This window comes from Megalobrama amblycephala, linkage group LG7 (assembly GCF_018812025.1).
Source record: "Megalobrama amblycephala isolate DHTTF-2021 linkage group LG7, ASM1881202v1, whole genome shotgun sequence".
NCBI classification, from domain to species: Eukaryota; Metazoa; Chordata; class Actinopteri; order Cypriniformes; family Xenocyprididae; genus Megalobrama; species Megalobrama amblycephala.
Genome location: NC_063050.1, coordinates 16509380 through 16530552, shown reverse-complemented (window position 1 = coordinate 16530552; position 21173 = coordinate 16509380). Strand labels below are relative to the sequence as shown.

General features: G+C 38.9%; 1 protein-coding gene across 1 annotated transcript; it reads left to right on the top strand.

The window, feature by feature from the left end:
- Positions 1 to 2663: 2663 nt before the first annotated feature.
- On the top strand, positions 2664 to 17491 carry LOC125271868 (mucin-2-like). The gene is made up of 6 exons (XM_048196149.1): positions 2664 to 2754; positions 6770 to 6841; positions 6969 to 15931; positions 16091 to 16152; positions 16549 to 16706; positions 16867 to 17491. Exons 2-6 carry the CDS (start codon positions 6802 to 6804, stop codon positions 16986 to 16988), a joined length of 9345 nt encoding a protein of 3114 aa, XP_048052106.1. The 5' UTR covers positions 2664 to 2754; positions 6770 to 6801; the 3' UTR covers positions 16989 to 17491.
- The last annotated feature ends 3682 nt before the right edge of the window (positions 17492 to 21173 follow it).

Genomic DNA, 21173 nt, shown 5'->3' with positions numbered 1-21173 from the left:
TTGAGGGACAAGTTTACCATTTATGTCAAGTTTACGCTTACAACATGGGTTAGGTGCTTCTATAACAGTGTTATTCAACTATCATTTCCTTCTGATTTTAGGGATAAGTTATGGGTAGGGTTAGGTTTAGGGATTGGGAAAGGTTAGGACAAAATTTTCGGATAGGAATGTTGTTCCAGGATCAACAAAATATGTTGATCCAGGAACATGTCTTACTTGGCAAAATCACGGTGACCGTAGCCCAGCACCTGCATGACTCGTCATATACGTAAACAGAGAGTAGCTCTGACTTTTTTTTGAGTTTTGTTAATTAACCACTAGAGCGCCAAAAGTTACAAAGTGTACCTGTAAGGAGGGATGCAATATCTATATAGAGGCCAGACTAATTCTGAGGCTTGAATGGTGGACTCTTCTGATTCAGAGCTGTATGTAACAACCCTGGTAACCTTTAAAACAACCCTAGTAAACAAATCAACTAAAAACCACTGAGAAGGAACTGCATAGCAAAGCCCTGACAACCACTTCCTTGAATCTCTGCAGGTATTTATCGGGTATGTATCTGCAGTCATCCTGTTTGGTCGGTCGAGCATGTACGTGTGTGCTCAGAGTGGAACGAAACAAGAAAGCTGATCAAAAGATTTTTGAGACGCTGCAAATACAAGTATCCTGATAATCAAATTTGATATTCTTCTTATTGTACTAATTTGATTTTCCTGAAGGGAATATACCGGTTTTGCAAGGAAAACCAATTGTGATGAAATGTTTGAATCCAGAAATGGGGAAGAAATTTAGAAAGTGGAAATTTAATCAGATATTCTTTATTGTGGGATTTCAATAAAGTTCTGCAGTGCTACTGTAATAAATATTCATGAATTACTGCAAGATTGAGAAAGATAATATCTCAGTATATTGGACACTGGCTGCTATAGATGAAAGAAAATTACATTTTGCTGGTTTAGATCAATTCATCCGCTGTCATCCAAAATCCACTGACTATTTGAAATTATCTCTCTATACAATTACATGATAAAATTTACCCAATGTGAAATGTATTCCTTCAATTTCTCTGTATCTAGACTGGATCAACATCCATTCAGACTATCAAGTCAATGGTGGCACCATGTCATTTCAAATGCACATCTAATTGTTATTATTATTATTATTTACATTCTCAGTTTCATAGATTTGTTTATGAAAACATTATATAACATCATTTTTGATTACCAAGCACGCAAGCATCATTTTTTCAGGAAGTTATGGGTGTTCACCTGTACATGCACCACACCCAAGAATTCATGCTTTAGACTTGATTGTAATGAGAAGAATGACACCTCTTGACTTGATTATAAAACATAGCACTTAAAATAAAATGACTGTACTTATGCTTTTACTATAGCCCACTTACAGCTACTTACTATAGCATCTCACTACTTAAATTCAACAAATGTCATTTCATGAAATAATTTTGTATTTGTTTTTCAAACTATAAACAGTTTGTTTTCCTATTATCACCAAACAATCAAGAAGATTCTTCCAAAAGGAAAGTTGTCATCTCTTTGATAAAGTATAAATCTAATCTTGAGAAACTATAAACTCACTGATTTTTTTTTTTTTTTTTTTTTTAAATAGCCTTATAATGATTTTAATATAATAAAAACCACATAGGCTGTAGTCACAATTGCAAATGAATTAGATAAACATTAGGACTAATTATTAAGAAAAAGGACATATTAAACTATAGTGAGTTCCAATGTCAGAAGGTCCACCGATTTGATTTTCAGGGGTATTTTTACCTTTATGGGAACATTTCTCTCTATATCATAGGCTATAAAAGACATTGTGGATCATTGTCTTTTTATGTCATATATTGCTTAAAAGCAGTTAATTAAAATATCTGTATAGGAAACCAGGTTTATAGGCTACTAAAAAAATATGTGTGTCTCAGCACTACGAGTTTTGAACACTGGGCCAGTGAAAAGAAATGATTGAGGGAAAACGTTCTGAGAAACGTCAAGGAAGCCAGTCAACCTATGTGTCAGAATGTGAGGAATGCTTAGGTAAACAAGCTGTGTTTTGTTTTGGACTGTTTTAACTGTTTTGACTTGACGTAGGATCCTTAAAAAAAAAACTTGCTGCAAGATCGTCATTGTTATAATCGCAATCTGCCTATATATATAATTCATGGGAAACTATTTTTGATGTTATTGTTGTTTTTTTGAATAGTGTAAACTTTTTGTATAACTTCATTTCCACTAATATTCATGAAGTAATAATGAAATATTCAGAGACTTTTTCTTAAACCAAATTGTTTATTAAATGTTAAGAAATTGCTCTGTCCCACAAATTTTGGCCAGATTTAAAATGTTTCATTGAAATGAGATAACCATGATATGTGAATGACATAAATCTCTAAATTAAAAATGTGAAACAATGGATTTGTAAAATTATTTAACAGTTTCTATAAATAAGTCTGGCTATAATTCATTGTTGCGCAGACTAGCTTCTATACAAAAGATTAAAAAAAAAAAAAAACCTGTCACGGTGTCTGCCAAAGGACATTCCAAATAGCTTATCTGTGAATATCAGTGAAGTAAAAAAAAGCATGCTCAGTACGTCATTAAGTGCTATTTAAGAGGAAGCGCCACAGGTGATTCAGGAGAAGAGAAAAAACTGGAGTACCCACTTAAAGACACTTTGGCAACAGCGGATTACCAATCTAGGTGTCCATCATAAAAATAATCTGCCCAAGGATTGGTAAGGATATTTTATTACACTAAACATATTTGTATTAATTGTATTCATATTATAAAGAACGGTTTTTATAGCTGGAAATATTGCAAAACAGACATTATAAAAATTAAAGCATTAGGTTACTAAATTAATGGCATATGGAACAGTTTTTTTTTTTTTTTTTTTTTTTTTTTTTTTTTTTTGTCTGATAGAGATTGAAGTAGTCTGTGTAAGTTAAATGTATTTTTTTATGAAAAGTATCTGGTCAGTATATTTAAGCTGTCAGGAAATTGCAGTTACAGTATGATATTCTGTTCACAAAGTAATCTTAATTTATCTTGATATTGATTACAACGCATTATCGGACATTGGACATGCACATTATCAGGCCTCCATTCGTTTACTGACCCATATTCTTTTTAATATTAAGGAGTTATAATAAGAGAATATTGTAGTTTGGATAATAATAATCAGATGGAATTTGTGCTCAATTCTGCATGATAAATAGAAGTTAAAAACGAATCATGATATCAAGATGTATTGTGTCCAGATTTCTGTTTTCCACAGAATAATAAAAAAAACTATTTTATATTTTTTTATCTGACAATTCTGAGATTATATCTAAACTAAGAATTTGAGAAAAAATGTCAGAATTGTGAGATAAAAAGTCTCAATTAATTTTTTTATTCCGTCGCTTCCATATTTAGAGGAGAGCGGGGCACAACCTAATATGGGGTTAGATGTAATACACATGTTTTAATACTTCCACACATGCTAGCATGATGAAACTTAGTGTATTTACTAGTTGCCATATCGACAATATTGTGTCAAAGAAAAAAATGTGTCAAAATTTAGAAATCTTTGGAAGATATAACTGAACATTTATTTAATAGCAAAAGTAAATTTCTTACTTAAGTTAATTTTTCATCTATATTTTTTGTGTTTATTTAAAATTAGACAAATTTAATATTATTATAATCTCCAATCTGTTATTTAGCAGTTTAGATAGTTCTTTAATGCTTCACTATTAGCAGAAGGCACTAACCAGGTTTAAATTCCAGTGTCGCAGATAGGGTTCTATGGAAGTAATTTAATGCCAAATGTTTTTGAAATAAAAAGCTTGTTGAATTGCACTAATTGAAAAAAAAAAATGCATTACATTAGCTATGTTTGCATTTTGATATATTGTATTTACGTTAAAGGTGCCCTAGAACATTTAGAAAGACAATTCACAAATATCACTAAAAATATCATGATATCATGGATCATGTCAGTTCTTATTGCTCCATCTGCCATTTTTCGCTATTGTTCTTGCTTGCTTACCTAGTCTGTTGATTCACCTGTGCAGATCCAGACATTACTGGCTGCCCTTGTCTAATGCCTTTCATAATGTTGGGAACATGGGCTGGCATATGCAAATATTGGGACGTACACCCCGACTGTTACGTCGGTGTTATGTTGAGATTCGACTGTTCTTCGGAGGTCTTTTAAACAAATGAGATTTATATAAGAAGGAGGAAACAATGGAGTTTGAGACTCACTTGTATGTCATTTCCATGTACTGAACTCTTGTTATTTGACTATGCCAAGATAAATTCAATTTTTCATTCGAGGGCACCTTTAATACTAATGTCGTAACTTTAGAGACGGTCCCTAAATTTGCGAATATCAAACGTTCAGCGTCAAAACAACTTTATGCCAGTATCTGCTTTCTTGGAGCCTATAGTATAACCTACATCACAAATGAGGTGCGAGTTTGGTCTTTTATATCACTGTACGAGTCCATTAAGCTGTGTTAAGAGTTTTATATGTCCTGATGGCAGGGGAATCCTATGACGTATGAGGGAAACCCTAGTATTACAACACAGCGCTGCCATATAAAGTTAAGGAAACTAAATAACAGAGAGAAATATATGTCTACCTCAGATTTAACGTTTGATCTGTACATCAGCTTCGGAGAATAACGTTATAATCTCATTCACTGGAGAGAAAGCTGCTTACATGTAGACTACACAGGTAACCATAAAGACACTGAATTAAACATAAACCAGCTTTTGTGTCTTTATCAGCTTTTCTGCATTTATACTGGCCCTGATAATCATCACACATTCACTTACCGCTTGCTCCATTTCTGTAAATCTGTTTTTATGAATGAATGATGACTTACTAGCCGTTGCTCTGGTCTTAAACAGCCGCTAGCGGCACCTGCTGGTGAAGAAGACTAACAGCAGATGGAGATCATGCATCGGCACTCTACTGCTTTTCCTGCAGTTCCCGGATGTGAAATGTTGAATTTTCTGCCGCATTTGAACCACTGAATTTGTGGAAGCGAATTTGTAAAGCGAAATAAAATGGACTGAAAATTGCTAGTCGAAATTTATAGGTTGTCTTTTTAAACAGAATGAATATTTTGGAAGTGAAATCTGAAAGGTGAAAATAAATTATTGAATTTTTATAATGAAAATGTGTGTGAAATATTTTTAATTGAAATATTCACAGCTTAAATATACAACCATGTTGAATTTCAGCCCATAAAAATGCAAACCTTAAAAATACAATGTATCAAAATGCAAGCACAGCTAATGTAATGCATATTTTTTTTCAATTAGTGCAATTCAACAAGCTTTTTATTTCAAAGACATTTGGCATTAATTTACTTCCATAGGGTTCGTTGTAACACTGCGTTACAATGTGCCTCGCTATTATAACTATGCTATTCTATACAGTTACTGGTATAATTGGCATATTAACTTTTATGAATATCTGTTGAGAAACCATGGAAAAAAGGTGAATAAAGAGAGGAAGAACCTGAACTTTCATAAAACATTATTTCAAGAAATTGACAGAACTTGTACCGGCTCATCTATTAATCTCATGTTCTGTGACAGGAGGGAAAGGAGTGTTTTGTTCAGCTCTGTGTTTTTCTGAATGTCTGAATATGTTTCTTCATCTGTTTGCCTGTATTGTATTGTTTTGGCCTAGGCCTTATAAGCTGTGTTTTGCAGTGTTCACTGTCAAACTACAAAATTACTTAAATGTGAATTTCTAAAAAAAAAAAAAAAATGCAAATATTTTATATGAAAAAAATAATTGTCTTTTATTGACAAATTTGTCATGTATATTTTTTTATAAGATCAGATGACATTTTAAGCTGTCATATGGTTACAACATGCCCCATTCCATGTTACAATGTGCACCACCTATGGGACATGTTGTCATTTCACTTCCCTTCTTTCTGGGAAAATAAACAAAAAAAAAGTATACACTGTATTAACGAAACAAAGCCACATATTTGACGTGTGAAATTAATATGGAACAAAAGAAATTTTCTGAACCCTAAGTAGATTTACACAAACTGAGAAAGTCAAAAAGTATTAGGTTGTGCCCTGCTCTTCCCTATATCACATTGATTTGAATAGGATATAAAACACTACCATAGTGATATAAAAATACAAAGAGGAAGAAAAAAAATATGATGAAAATTTGTTATCAACAACATAAAATGCATTAAACATTACATTATGTATGGTTTTCCAAAGTGGGAATTGTGAAAAACTGCAGGGGGTTCGTAAGTTGATGAAAATATAATTATTTATTAAACCAGAAAAATTGAAATGCAAATATTAATGTAAAAATATAAAATAAAACAAAAAAGATTAATTATTTAATTTTTCATGCTGTGTGGTCTCTACTTCTGCAATTCCACAAAACTGGAAGACTTTCTGGAAACATATAAGAAATATGCTGTTTTAAATGTAAACTTTAAAAGAAAATAAAGAAAAATTATTGAAAATCCAGTGAATTATGAATAATTGATTGCCATTTTGTAAATATTAAGTAATAATGTAATCAATAAAAATGTGACTGCAGTCTGAGTATTTTAAACCATAATATAATCTAAATACAAGTATTTGTTTTTTGGAATCTGATTACATAATCCAGATTACATATAATCAGTTACTACTCAGCACTGTATACATGTATCTGTGTGTGTGTGTGTGTGTATATATAAACTTTGTGGATATTGCTTATTTTGCAGACTTTTATTATCACCACTGGACTCTTCACAGAATGGAGAGAAAAGCTTTGATTATCATTTGTATTTTTATTGGTAGGTGAATCTAATTATACATAGAAAAAATATATATTTCTTGAATTCACTTGTATGTAAAATATGCATGACCAAAACATGAGTAGAAAAAAAACTTTAAAAGTACACTAACTTTTCTTTTTTCTAGCAACAGTTCAAAATGAAACAACTCAGACCACAACAACAGATTCAACATCATCACCATCATCTGTTAGTACAGCTGACACATCTACAATGTCATCAGCAGACACAACTCTTGCTGAAACATTCACTAGTACTGTAGTTACCACAATACCACCACAAACAACAGCTGAATCCTCCACAACGCCTACAGCTACAACAACAGTGCCCTCAACAACAACAGTTCCTGCTGAAACATCCACCACTACAGCAGGAGAAACCACAACAGCACCACAAACTAGTGTTACAACAGCTGAATCCTCAACAACACCTACAACAACATCAGTGTCCTCAGCGACCACTACAGTTCCTGCTGAAACGTCCACCACTACAGCAGGAGAAACCACAACAATACCACAAACTAGTGTTACAACAGTTGAATCTTCGACAACACCTACAACAACAACAGTGTCCTCAGTGACCACTACAGTTCCTGCTGAAACGTCCACCACTACAGCAGGAGAAACCACAACAGCACCACAAACTAGTGTTACAACAGCTGAATCCTCCACAACACCTACAACAACAACAGTGTCCTCAGCGACCACTACAGTTCCTGCTGAAACATCCACTACTACAGCAGGAGAAACCACAACAGCACCACAAACTAGTGTTACAACAGCTGAATCCTCCACAACACCTATAACAACAACAGTGTCCTCAGCGACCACTACAGTTCCTGCTGAAACATCCACTACTACAGCAGGAGAAACCACAACAGCACCACAAACTAGTGTTACAACAGCTGAATCCTCCACAACACCTATAACAACAACAGTGTCCTCAGCGACCACTACAGTTCCTGCTGAAACATCCACTACTACAGCAGGAGAAACCACAACAGCACCACAAACTAGTGTTACAACAGCTGAATCCTCCACAACACCTATAACAACAACATTGTCCTCAGTGGCCAGTACAGTCTCTGCTGAAACATCCACTACTACAGCAGGAGAAACCACAACAGCACCACAAACTACACTTACTTCAGCTGAATCCTCCACAACACCTACAACAACAATAGTGTCCTCAGCAACCACTACAGTTCCTGCTGAAACATCCACTACTACAGCAGGAGAAACCACAACAGCACCACAAACTAGTGTTACAACAGCTGAATCCTCCACAACACATATAACAACAACAGTGTCCTCAGCGACCACTACAGTTCATGCTGAAACATCCACTACTACAGCAGGAGAAACCACAACAGCACCACAAACTAGTGTTACAACAGCTGAATCCTTCACAACACCTATAACAACAACATTGTCCTCAGCGGCCACTACAGTCTCTGCTGAAACATCCACTACTACAGCAGGAGAAACCACAACAGCACCACAAACTAGTGTTACAACAGCTGAATCCTCCACAACACCTATAACAACAACATTGTCCTCAGCGGCCACTACAGTCTCTGCTGAAACATCCACTACTACAGCAGGAGAAACCACAACAGCACCACAAACTAGTGTTACAACAGCTGAATCCTCCACAACACCTATAACAACAACAGTGTCCTCAGTGGCCAGTACAGTCTCTGCTGAAACATCCACTACTACAGCAGGAGAAACCACAACAACACCACAAACTAGTGTTACAACAGCTGAATCCTCCACAACACCTATAACAACAACATTGTCCTCAGCGGCCACTACAGTCTCTGCTGAAACATCCACTACTACAGCAGGAGAAACCACAACAGCACCACAAACTAGTGTTACAACAGCTGAATCCTCCACAACACCTACAACAACAACATTGTCCTCAGCGGCCACTACAGTCTCTGCTGAAACATCCATTACTACAGCAGGAGAAACCACAACAGCACCACAAACTAGTGTTACAACAGCTGAATCCTCCACAACACCTACAACAACAACAGTGTCCTCAGCGACCACTACAGTTCCTGCTGAATCATCCTCCGCTACAGCAGGAGAAACCACAACAGCACCACAAACTAGTGTTACAACAGCTGAATCCTCCACAACACCTATAACAACAACATTGTCCTCAGCGGCCACTACAGTCTCTGCTGAAACATCCACTACTACAGCAGGAGAAACCACAACAGCACCACAAACTAGTGTTACAACAGCTGAATCCTCCACAACACCTACAACAACAACAGTGTCCTCAGCGACCACTACAGTTCCTGCTGAATCATCCTCCGCTACAGCAGGAGAAACCACAACAGCACCACAAACTAGTGTTACAACAGCTGAATCCTCCACAACACCTATAACAACAACATTGTCCTCAGCGGCCACTACAGTCTCTGCTGAAACATCCACTACTACAGCAGGAGAAACCACAACAGCACAACAAACTACTATTACAACAGTTGAATCCTCCACAACGCTAACAACAACAGCAGTGTCCTCAGCAACTACTACAGTTCCTGCTGAAACATCCACCACTACAGCAGGAGAAACCACAACAGCACCACAAACTAGTGTTACAACAGCTGAATCCTCCACAACACCTACAACAACAACAGTCTCCTCGGCGACCACTACAGTTCATGTTGAAACATCCACGACTACAGCAGGAGAAACCACAACAGCACCACAAACTAGTGTTACAACAGCTGAATCCTCCACAACACCTATAACAACAACATTGTCCTCAGCGGCCACTACAGTCTCTGCTGAAACATCCACTACTACAGCAGGAGAAACCACAACAGCACCACAAACTAGTGTTACAACAGCTGAATCCTCCACAACACCTATAACAACAACATTGTCCTCAGCAGCCACTACAGTCTCTGCTGAAACATCCACTACTACAGCAGGAGAAACCACAACAGCACCACAAACTAGTGTTACAACAGCTGAATCCTCCACAACACCTATAACAACAACATTGTCCTCAGCGGCCACTACAGTCTCTGCTGAAACATCCACTACTACAGCAGGAGAAACCACAACAGCACCACAAACTAGTGTTACAACAGCTGAATCCTCCACAACACCTACAACAACAACAGTCTCCTCGGCGACCACTACAGTTCATGCTGAAACATCCACGACTACAGCAGGAGAAACCACAACAGCACCACAAATTACAATTACAAAAGCTGAATCATCCACAACACCTACAACAACATCAGTGTCCTCAGCGACCACTACAGTTCCCGCTGAAACATCTACCACTACAGCAGGAGAAACCACAACAGCACCACAAACTACACTTACTTCAGCTGAATCATCCACAACACCTACAACAACACCAGTGTCCTCAGCAACCACTACAGTTCCTGCTGAAACATCCACCACTACAGCAGGAGAAACCACAACAGCACCACAAACTAGTGTTACAACAGCTGAATCCTCCACAACACCTATAACAACAACATTGTCCTCAGCGGCCACTACAGTCTCTGCTGAAACATCCACTACTACAGCAGGAGAAACCACAACAGCACCACAAACTAGTGTTACAACAGCTGAATCCTCCACAACACCTACAACAACAACAGTCTCCTCGGCGACCACTACATTTCATGCTGAAACATCCACGACTACAGCAGGAGAAACCACAACAGCACCACAAATTACAATTACAAAAGCTGAATCATCCACAACACCTACAACAACATCAGTGTCCTCAGCGACCACTACAGTTCCCGCTGAAACATCTACCACTACAGCAGGAGAAACCACAACAGCACCACAAACTACACTTACTTCAGCTGAATCGTCCACAACACCTACAACAACACCAGTGTCCTCAGCGACCACTACAGTTCCTGCTGGAACATCCACTACTACAGCAGGAGAAACCACAACAGCACAACAAACTACTATTACAATAGCTGAATCCTCCACAACACTAACAACAACAGCAGTGTCCTCAGCGACCACTACAGTCTCTACTGAAACATCCACCACTACAGCAGGAGAAACCACAACAGCACAACAAACTACTATTACAGTAGCTGAATCGTCCACAACACCTACAACAACAGCAGTGTCCTCAGCGACCACTACAGTTCCTGCTGGAACATCCACCACTACAGCAGGAGAAACCACAACAGCACCACAAACTAGTGTTACAACAGCTGAATCCTCCACAACACCTACAACAACAACAGTCTCCTCAGCGACCACTACAGTTCCTGCTGAAACATCCACCACTACAGCAGGAGAAACCACAACAGCACAACAAACTACTATTACAATAGCTGTATTGTCCACAACACCTACAACAACAGCAGTGTCCTCAGCGACCACTACAGTCTCTACTGAAACATCCACCACTACAGCAGGAGAAACCACAACAGCACAACAAACTACTATTACAGTAGCTGAATCGGCCACAACACCTACAACAACAGCAGTGTCCTCAGCGACCACTACAGTTCCTGCTGGAACATCCACCACTACAGCAGGAGAAACCACAACAGCACCACAAACTAGTGTTACAACAGCTGAATCCTCCACAACACCTACAACAACAACAGTCTCCTCAGCGACCACTACAGTTCCTGCTGAAACATCCACCACTACAGCAGGAGAAACCACAACAGCACAACAAACTACTATTACAATAGCTGAATCGTCCACAACACCTACAACAACAGCAGTGTCCTCAGCGACCACTACAGTCTCTGCTGAAACATCCACTACTACAGCAGGAGAAACCACAATAGCACAACAAACTACTATTACAACAGTTGAATCCTCCACAACGCTAACAACAACAGCAGTGTCCTCAGCAACTACTACAGTTCCTGCTGAAACATCCACCACTACAGCAGGAGAAACCACAACAGCACCACAAACTAGTGTTACAACAGCTGAATCCTCCACAACACCTACAACAACACCAGTGTCCTCAGCGACCACTACAGTTCCTGCTGGAACATCCACTACTACAGCAGGAGAAACCACAACAGCACAACAAACTACTATTACAATAGCTGAATCCTCCACAACACTAACAACAACAGCAGTGTCCTCAGCGACCACTACAGTCTCTACTGAAACATCCACCACTACAGCAGGAGAAGCCACAACAGCACAACAAACTACTATTACAGTAGCTGAATCGTCCACAACACCTACAACAACAGCAGTGTCCTCAGCGACCACTACAGTTCCTGCTGGAACATCCACCACTACAGCAGGAGAAACCACAACAGCACCACAAACTAGTGTTACAACAGCTGAATCCTCCACAACACCTACAACAACAACAGTCTCCTCAGCGACCACTACAGTTCCTGCTGAAACATCCACCACTACAGCAGGAGAAACCACAACAGCACAACAAACTACTATTACAATAGCTGAATCGTCCACAACACCTACAACAACAGCAGTGTCCTCAGCGACCACTACAGTCTCTACTGAAACATCCACCACTACAGCAGGAGAAACCACAACAGCACAACAAACTACTATTACAGTAGCTGAATCGGCCACAACACCTACAACAACAGCAGTGTCCTCAGCGACCACTACAGTTCCTGCTGGAACATCCACCACTACAGCAGGAGAAACCACAACAGCACCACAAACTAGTGTTACAACAGCTGAATCCTCCACAACACCTACAACAACAACAGTCTCCTCAGCGACCACTACAGTTCCTGCTGAAACATCCACCACTACAGCAGGAGAAACCACAACAGCACAACAAACTACTATTACAATAGCTGAATCGTCCACAACACCTACAACAACAGCAGTGTCCTCAGCGACCACTACAGTCTCTACTGAAACATCCACCACTACAGCAGCAGAAACCACAACAGCACAACAAACTACTATTACAGTAGCTGAATCGTCCACAACACCTACAACAACAGCAGTGTCCTCAACGACCACTACAGTTCCTGCTGGAACATCCACCACTACAGCAGGAGAAACCACAACAGCACCACAAACTAGTGTTACAACAGCTGAATCCTCCACAACACCTACAACAACAACAGTCTCCTCGGCGACCACTACAGTTCATGCTGAAACATCCACAACTACAGCAGGAGAAACCACAACAGCACCACAAATTACAATTATAACAGCTGAATCGTCCACAACACCTACAACAACACCAGTGTCCTCAGCAACCACTACAGTTCCTGCTGAAACATCCACCACTACAGCAGGAGAAACCACAACAGCACCACAAACTACACTTACTTCAGCTGAATCGTCCACAACACCTACAACAACACCAGTGTCCTCAGCGACCACTACAGTTCCTGCTGGAACATCCACTACTACAGCAGGAGAAACCACAACAGCACAACAAACTACTATTACAATAGCTGAATCCTCCACAACACTAACAACAACAGCAGTGTCCTCAGCGACCACTACAGTCTCTACTGAAACATCCACCACTACAGCAGGAGAAACCACAACAGCACAACAAACTACTATTACAGTAGCTGAATCGTCCACAACACCTACAACAACAGCAGTGTCCTCAGCGACCACTACAGTTCCTGCTGGAACATCCACCACTACAGCAGGAGAAACCACAACAGCACCACAAACTAGTGTTACAACAGCTGAATCCTCCACAACACCTACAACAACAACAGTCTCCTCAGCGACCACTACAGTTCCTGCTGAAACATCCACCACTACAGCAGGAGAAACCACAACAGCACAACAAACTACTATTACAATAGCTGAATCGTCCACAACACCTACAACAACAGCAGTGTCCTCAGCGACCACTACAGTCTCTACTGAAACATCCACCACTACAGCAGGAGAAACCACAACAGCACAACAAACTACTATTACAGTAGCTGAATCGGCCACAACACCTACAACAACAGCAGTGTCCTCAGCGACCACTACAGTTCCTGCTGGAACATCCACCACTACAGCAGGAGAAACCACAACAGCACCACAAACTAGTGTTACAACAGCTGAATCCTCCACAACACCTACAACAACAACAGTCTCCTCAGCGACCACTACAGTTCCTGCTGAAACATCCACCACTACAGCAGGAGAAACCACAACAGCACAACAAACTACTATTACAATAGCTGAATCGTCCACAACACCTACAACAACAGCAGTGTCCTCAGCGACCACTACAGTCTCTACTGAAACATCCACCACTACAGCAGGAGAAACCACAACAGCACAACAAACTACTATTACAGTAGCTGAATCGTCCACAACACCTACAACAACAGCAGTGTCCTCAACGACCACTACAGTTCCTGCTGGCACATCCACCACTACAGCAGGAGAAACCACAACAGCACCACAAACTAGTGTTACAACAGCTGAATCCTCCACAACACCTACAACAACAACAGTCTCCTCGGCGACCACTACAGTTCATGCTGAAACATCCACAACTACAGCAGGAGAAACCACAACAGCACCACAAATTACAATTATAACAGCTGAATCATCCACAACACCTACAACAACAACAGTCTCCTCAGCAACCACTACAGTTCCTGCTGGAACATCTACCACTACAGCAGGAGAAACCACAACAGCACCACAAACTAGCGTTACAACAGCTGAATCCTCCACAACACCTACAACAACAACAGTCTCCTCGGCGACCACTACAGTTCATGCTGAAACATCCACGACTACAGCAGGAGAAACCACAACAGCACCACAAACTAGCGTTACAACAGCTGAATCCTCCACAACACCTACAACAACAACAGTCTCCTCGGCGACCACTACAGTTCCTGCTGGAACATCCACCACTACAGCAGGAGAAACCACAACAGCACCACAAATTACAATTACAACAGCTGAATCCTCCACAACACCTACAACAACAACAGTCTCCTCGGCGACCACTACAGTTCATGCTGAAACATCCACGACTACAACAGGAGAAACCACAACAGCACCACAAACTAGCGTTACAACAGCTGAATCCTCCACAACACCTACAACAACATCAGTGTCCTCAGCGACCACTACAGTTCCTGCTGGAACATCCACCACTACAGCAGGAGAAACCACAACAGCACAACAAACTACTATTACAGTAGCTGAATCGTCCACAACACCTACAACAACAGCAGTGTCCTCAGCGACCACTACAGTCTCTGCTGAAACATCCACCACTACAGCAGGAGAAACCACAACAGCACAACAAACTACTATTACAGTAGCTGAATCGTCCACAACACCTACAACAACAGCAGTGTCCTCAGCGACCACTACAGTTCCTGCTGGAACATCCACCACTACAGCAGGAGAAACCAGAACAGCACCACAAACTAGTGTTACAACAGCTGAATCCTCCACAACACCTACAACAACAACAGTCTCCTCAGCGACCACAACAGTTCCCGCTGAATCAGAGTCTACAGCGTCTACACCTTCTACAGCTACAGCTTCTACAGCATCTACAGCTTCTGCTGCATCTACACCTTCTACTACAGCTTCTACAGCGTCTACAGCATCTTCTGCATCTACATCACCTACGCTTTCTACAGCAACAGCTTCTACAGCCTCTACTGTGTCTACAGCTTCTACAGCCTCTACTGTGTCTACAGCGTCTACAGCGTCTACAGCCTCTACTGTGTCTACAGCGTCTACAGCCTCTACTGTGTCTACAGCCTCTACTGTGTCTACAGCGTCTACAGCGTCTACAGCCTCTACTGTGTCTACAGCGTCTACAGCGTCTACAGCATCTACAGCATCCTCAGCGTCTACATCACCTACGCTTTCTACAGCAACAGCTTCTACAGCATCTACTGCATCTACAGCTTCTACAGCACCTACACTTTCTACAGCATCTACAGCATCTACAACATCTACAGCTTCTACGGCATCTACAACTTCTACAACTACTGCAGAAATACCTGAGGTGCTAACTGATTTGGAGTTTCGCTCTTTGGACACATTTCAAGATGCACTCAGAAATCAAACCTCAGAGGAATTCAAGAATAGGTCTAAGCTTGTTATAGATCAGGTGAGTTCAAATCTGTTTACTGAATTTACTGGGACACACAAATGCTTTACATGATTTTTAAACTCATACTTAATATAAGACACACCAATTACGTAACCAACACTCATATATTACCATACTGTATTGTACTTGATGTCTGTAATTGCTTATCTTTTCCAGCTTGAAGGAATCTACAGACCCAAGTATGTTAACTTCGTCAGAGTGATTGTCACAGGATTCAGGTAAATACAGCATATTGCAAAGCTGCTTATTTTATGTACAGTATACTGTGTGTGTGTGTGTGTGTGTGTGTGTGTGTGTGTGTGTGTGTGTGTGTGTGTGTGTGTGTGTGTGTGTGTGTGTGTGTGTGTGTGTGTGTGTGTGTGTGTGTGTGTGTGTGCACTTACAAATCATGATGGTTTTTGAAAAAAAAGTAAATTGCAGAATGTTTTCTGTAATGGGTAGGTTTAGGGTTTGGGGATACTATATCAGTTTGTACAGTATAAAAATCATTATGTCTATGGAATGCCTCCATAAAACATGAAAACCCAACATTTGTGTGTTTCTGTGAAAGAGAGAGCAAATCCAATAAACTAAATTTTTAAACTAACAATAATTTCAACATTTATACATTCCAGAGCTGGGTCAATCATCACAACAACTAAAATAGTCTTCAGATTCGACCAACCAGTTCCATCCGTTCAAGAGATTTCAAACACCCTCTTGACAGCAGTGACTACAGGAGGTGTCAGTCCACTGAACATAATTCCTGGTTCAGTTTCAGTCAATGGTTCAGGTAAGCTTGATTACTCAATAGATTTATAGTCTTCAATAACATAACTATCATGGAAACTTTTTTTTATATAATGGTTCTTGTTTTTTCTTATTTTCACTGGAATGAAGCAAAAATATTTTTTATTGGGAGATCCAACTAATTTGCATCTCTTTTATTACAGCTTCAACAACAACTATCGCTCCTACAGTAACTACAGCTTCAAGTGGATTAAAGATTGAATCAAGTCTGCTTCAAGCAACATGCCTTATTATTATGTCAAAAATATTAAGGCTCTTCCTATAGGTCCAAGACATGCTGTAACAAATCAAACAAAGAGCAAATGTATTTTTTTATTACATGATATATAGTATTTGCCATTGTAGCACACTCTCCAATAATGGTATAGGGCAATATAAAAATAAGCTTGATAATGCATTTTTGCACCATTAAACAGCAGGCTGTTTTCTAGGAGGGAGAAGTGGATCTTTTTCCTCATGTATTTCCTGTATGCTTTCAAGTGTACATATTATAAAAATTGTTTAGCTGTTTCAAGGATAAATACTGGTTATACAATTGATAAATATTGTAGTTATAATGTCATTTTATTCTAATCAAATAAAACTATTTATTAAGGTTGTATGGTCCGAAATATTTTGCTTTCTAACTAGACTAAGTTTCCTAAAATATTATGTCAGTGTTTCTGTACTGTAATTATGCTTTAATAAAGCAATACATTTGGAGAGCTGAAAGCTGGAAAATGGCTTTTTGTGTGCATTGTTGATAAGAGTTGGCATTAAAACTAACAATATGTCTGGGGCAAAGTGTTTCACTCTCATGGCCATAAACACATGTTCCAATCCAATTATTCTTAGAGGATTTTTGGCAGCTTTCAAAGAAACAAGTTGTATGTGTTTGTATGTATGGGTTTAAGGATGGGGCATATAGGCTAAGCAATATTACACTCGTTGCCATGCAATATGGCACTATATCAGCACGGCTAAAATTCAGCTGTAGGTAATCACAGCCGTGCTGATATAGTGCTACGAGTGTGATATTGTGTTTATACAACAATTCGATGGCACAAGTGTGTAAATGAATAAGAATCAACAACTGTCTTTAAAAACCCTCTTTTGTGAGGAACTACTTCCTTCTGTCACATATTCAAATCTCAAGTTGACAGTTTAACAGATGAGCCCAAGCCTCCGTTACTAATTCTAAAACGTCACTTTAAAACTAATAACAAAGAAACTCTGAGTTGCTTCATTGAAGCATATTTTATTATGTAGAGAGAGAGAGTGACTAAGTGCATAACCTGCATCTAGCTGTACGGTATACATTTTAGGACATCCTCAGACCTCAGTCATACAACGAAAAGGCATCATGCCTCAGACTAAAAGGCTTCAGCCATTTGACAAAACGGCATCGTGCCTCAGACTGAAAGGCTTAACTCCCTGAGGTCTGAAAACGCGCCGGCGCGTTTTGCAGGATTTTTTTCACATTGCAGCAAAACAGACTTAAAATACTCTGTCATTTCTTGTCATAGAGACATAAGTAATATATCAATTGAAACTATAGAATGTCTTCTTTTATTTGTGTACACTCAGAGCAGAGGTCGCGTTAACCGAAAATTTTCCGTCATTGACGGAATTTTTTTATCAATGACGGAAAAATCTGAAGGCCGTCCGTCACGGTGACAGATTACACTGAGGGTGATCTACTGTAAATCGTAACTGTAATTCACACCCCTGTCCAGTTGGTGGCGAGTGCGCTCCAGTGTAGCAGCAGAGCACTGGATCCAGAACAAAAATAAAACTGGCAGGAATCTTTTGCTATGCGTTTGATACTGATAACGCACAGGCGAGTACCCAGAAGCTACAACTCTCTATCACGCCACATTAAAGAGCGCCAAAACGGTATTTATTGCTTGAATTTCTTAATGAAATGGACAGAATTTGAAATCTGAGACTTTTGTTCCATATCAAAAGCAACTCAAAGCGTTAAGCCTATTGCGATTTATTGGATGGGAGGCGCACAATGCACTGTTTAATCATCAACTGAAAACAGCATATAGCCTACCAAGAGATCGATTGTGATTTACGAATCGATATTGGTCTCATGAATGCGCAAAACAGCAAGGAGACATTTTAATTGTTTATTAATAAAGTAATGTTTTCTGAATCAGTGTCGGCTACAAAGATGAAGTTGATATTGACTCTCATCATCTCCTCATGATGCGCTAGAGAGAGAATGCACTTCATTCGGTTTAGTCTACATAATCAGGGTAGCCTATTTCTTTTCGTTTTGAATTAATTCGTTTTCGTTAAAGTAGGTATTTAAAGCTTTCTGTAGATATATTTCTCATGTCTGTGAGGCAAGCAGCCGCTGAGTTTCGGTTCATTTAGCTGACGCGTTCCAGTTCACGCGCCAGTGATCGCGCCCGCGCCTCCATGTCATGATTATATTGTCTGCTATATTTGCTTCTTATTTATTACATCCAGGCAATTGGTTAATGAAACATTGATTAAAATTAAGATACAATTTTTACCAAACGAAATTCACTTTAAAGAAAGGCTTTCTACAAAATAAAACTTAATGAAGTGTTTAAAATCATGTCTGACCCACTCCATGTCTCCCGATATATTTGCACATCTTATGATGCATCTTACTCATGCTGTTCACTTTTCATAATCAAATAGATGAATTTAAAATATAACATAGGACTATTTAAACATAAATATGAAACTACGTTTTCTTTAATGGCTACCATCGTAGCCTATAGTACAGTACAGAGAAATTTCACGTGTGAATTACCTGTCATTTTAATTTTCATATTTTAATTATAATAACACATTTAATTGCTTTTATTTTTGTTCAAATGCTATAACAAATTTTATTGCTTTTATTTGTGAACAAAAATTATAATTATAATTAAAAAATTATAATTAAAATATGAAAATTAAAATGACGGGTAGTAATAGATTATGACAGAATTTTTACGACCCTGTCCGTCAAAATGACGGACAATGTTAAAGTCTAACGCAACCTCTGACTCAGAGTAAAAACACAATGTTGTGCTTTTTGTAAAATAAAGAAAACTAACATGATGCGTGATCTCTCCTCTCCCTCTGAACGAAGTCCAATCTGATAGTTATCAGAAAATGAACTGTATGTATGAATACTAATGACAAAAAAAATGACACTTACGTCTAAAGAAACGTTGAAATGTCAGGTTTTAAATCGTGCAAGTCAAATCGAAAACAAACATTCTGTGTTTATGTAATCTGTATGAAAAGAGAGCCATGTCAGAAGTCTGTGATTCAGCTCATTATCCGCTAATGCGGCCACGCCCACGGAGCCAGCGCTATTCAGACGCAAATTCAGAGGCAATACATGCATTCATCATCTCAATCGTGTATTTATTGTCTTGAAAAGTGTTTATTTGGATGTTAAAGCAATGGTTAGCGATCTCTAGAAGACATGCCGTTAGTTCCTAGTTCCTTTTCTTCTTTATATGAATTTGTGGCCTAAAGGTGTACAGAGAGCGCCCTCCGGCTGCAAGTATGAATTGAAAACACCATTCCTGAAATGTCCTCTTCTTCTTTAGAATAATCTGTGGACTAAAGGTGTACAGAGAGCGCCCTCCGGCTGCAAGTATGAATTGAAAACACAGTATCCAGCACTCATAGTGATGACAATAAATATTACTTCTCAGTATAGAAAATTGACATAAATATATAAGAATCCATCAATATTTCTCTAAATGTGCATGCTTTTAAGCTAAAAGCCTATATGAAATGCCATAGAGGTAACATAATTGTTCAGACACTTTGCATCACAGAAATACATTATATTTTAAAGAATATAATAGAATACCATTATTTTAAATTGTAATAATATTTCACAGTATTGCTGTTTATGATGAGCTGAGACATTATTACAGAGGGTTTTTTTCACAGCCTACCTGACTGAAAGGCCTTATTAATATGCAAGTCATTTCAGGTCATTATTATGTGATTCTTTTGTCTTCTCAGGTGTAAATGGCCCATTATTCATGCAGATTCACGCCTCCACGCATACTGTGTTTCTTGACAAAAAGTGTCTTACAAAAACTAAATCAATATATTGTTTTATATGAAGGAGTAGGCAGCATAATTTTTACATAATTCTGAAGCAAAAACTCTAGTCTACAACCTCCAATACCCAAAAGTCTTGTGAACATAATAATATAACATAATATACTTTTTTTGGCTTTATTTCAGTGACTTAAGTTTTTTGTTTTTTCAATAACCACGCATAAACATTATTCCTTCAAAAATACAAACATGTACATACATGTTCCTCACATATTATTGTAGCCTAGTTTGTGCTGAATACAGTGTAATGACACTTTTGTCATTTATATGTTTATGAACAACTGAAAAAAGCACAAATGTCAGGGCATGTCAAAACTTCTCCAAGCCCCAAATCCAAGGGTTAAGGTCCCAGGAA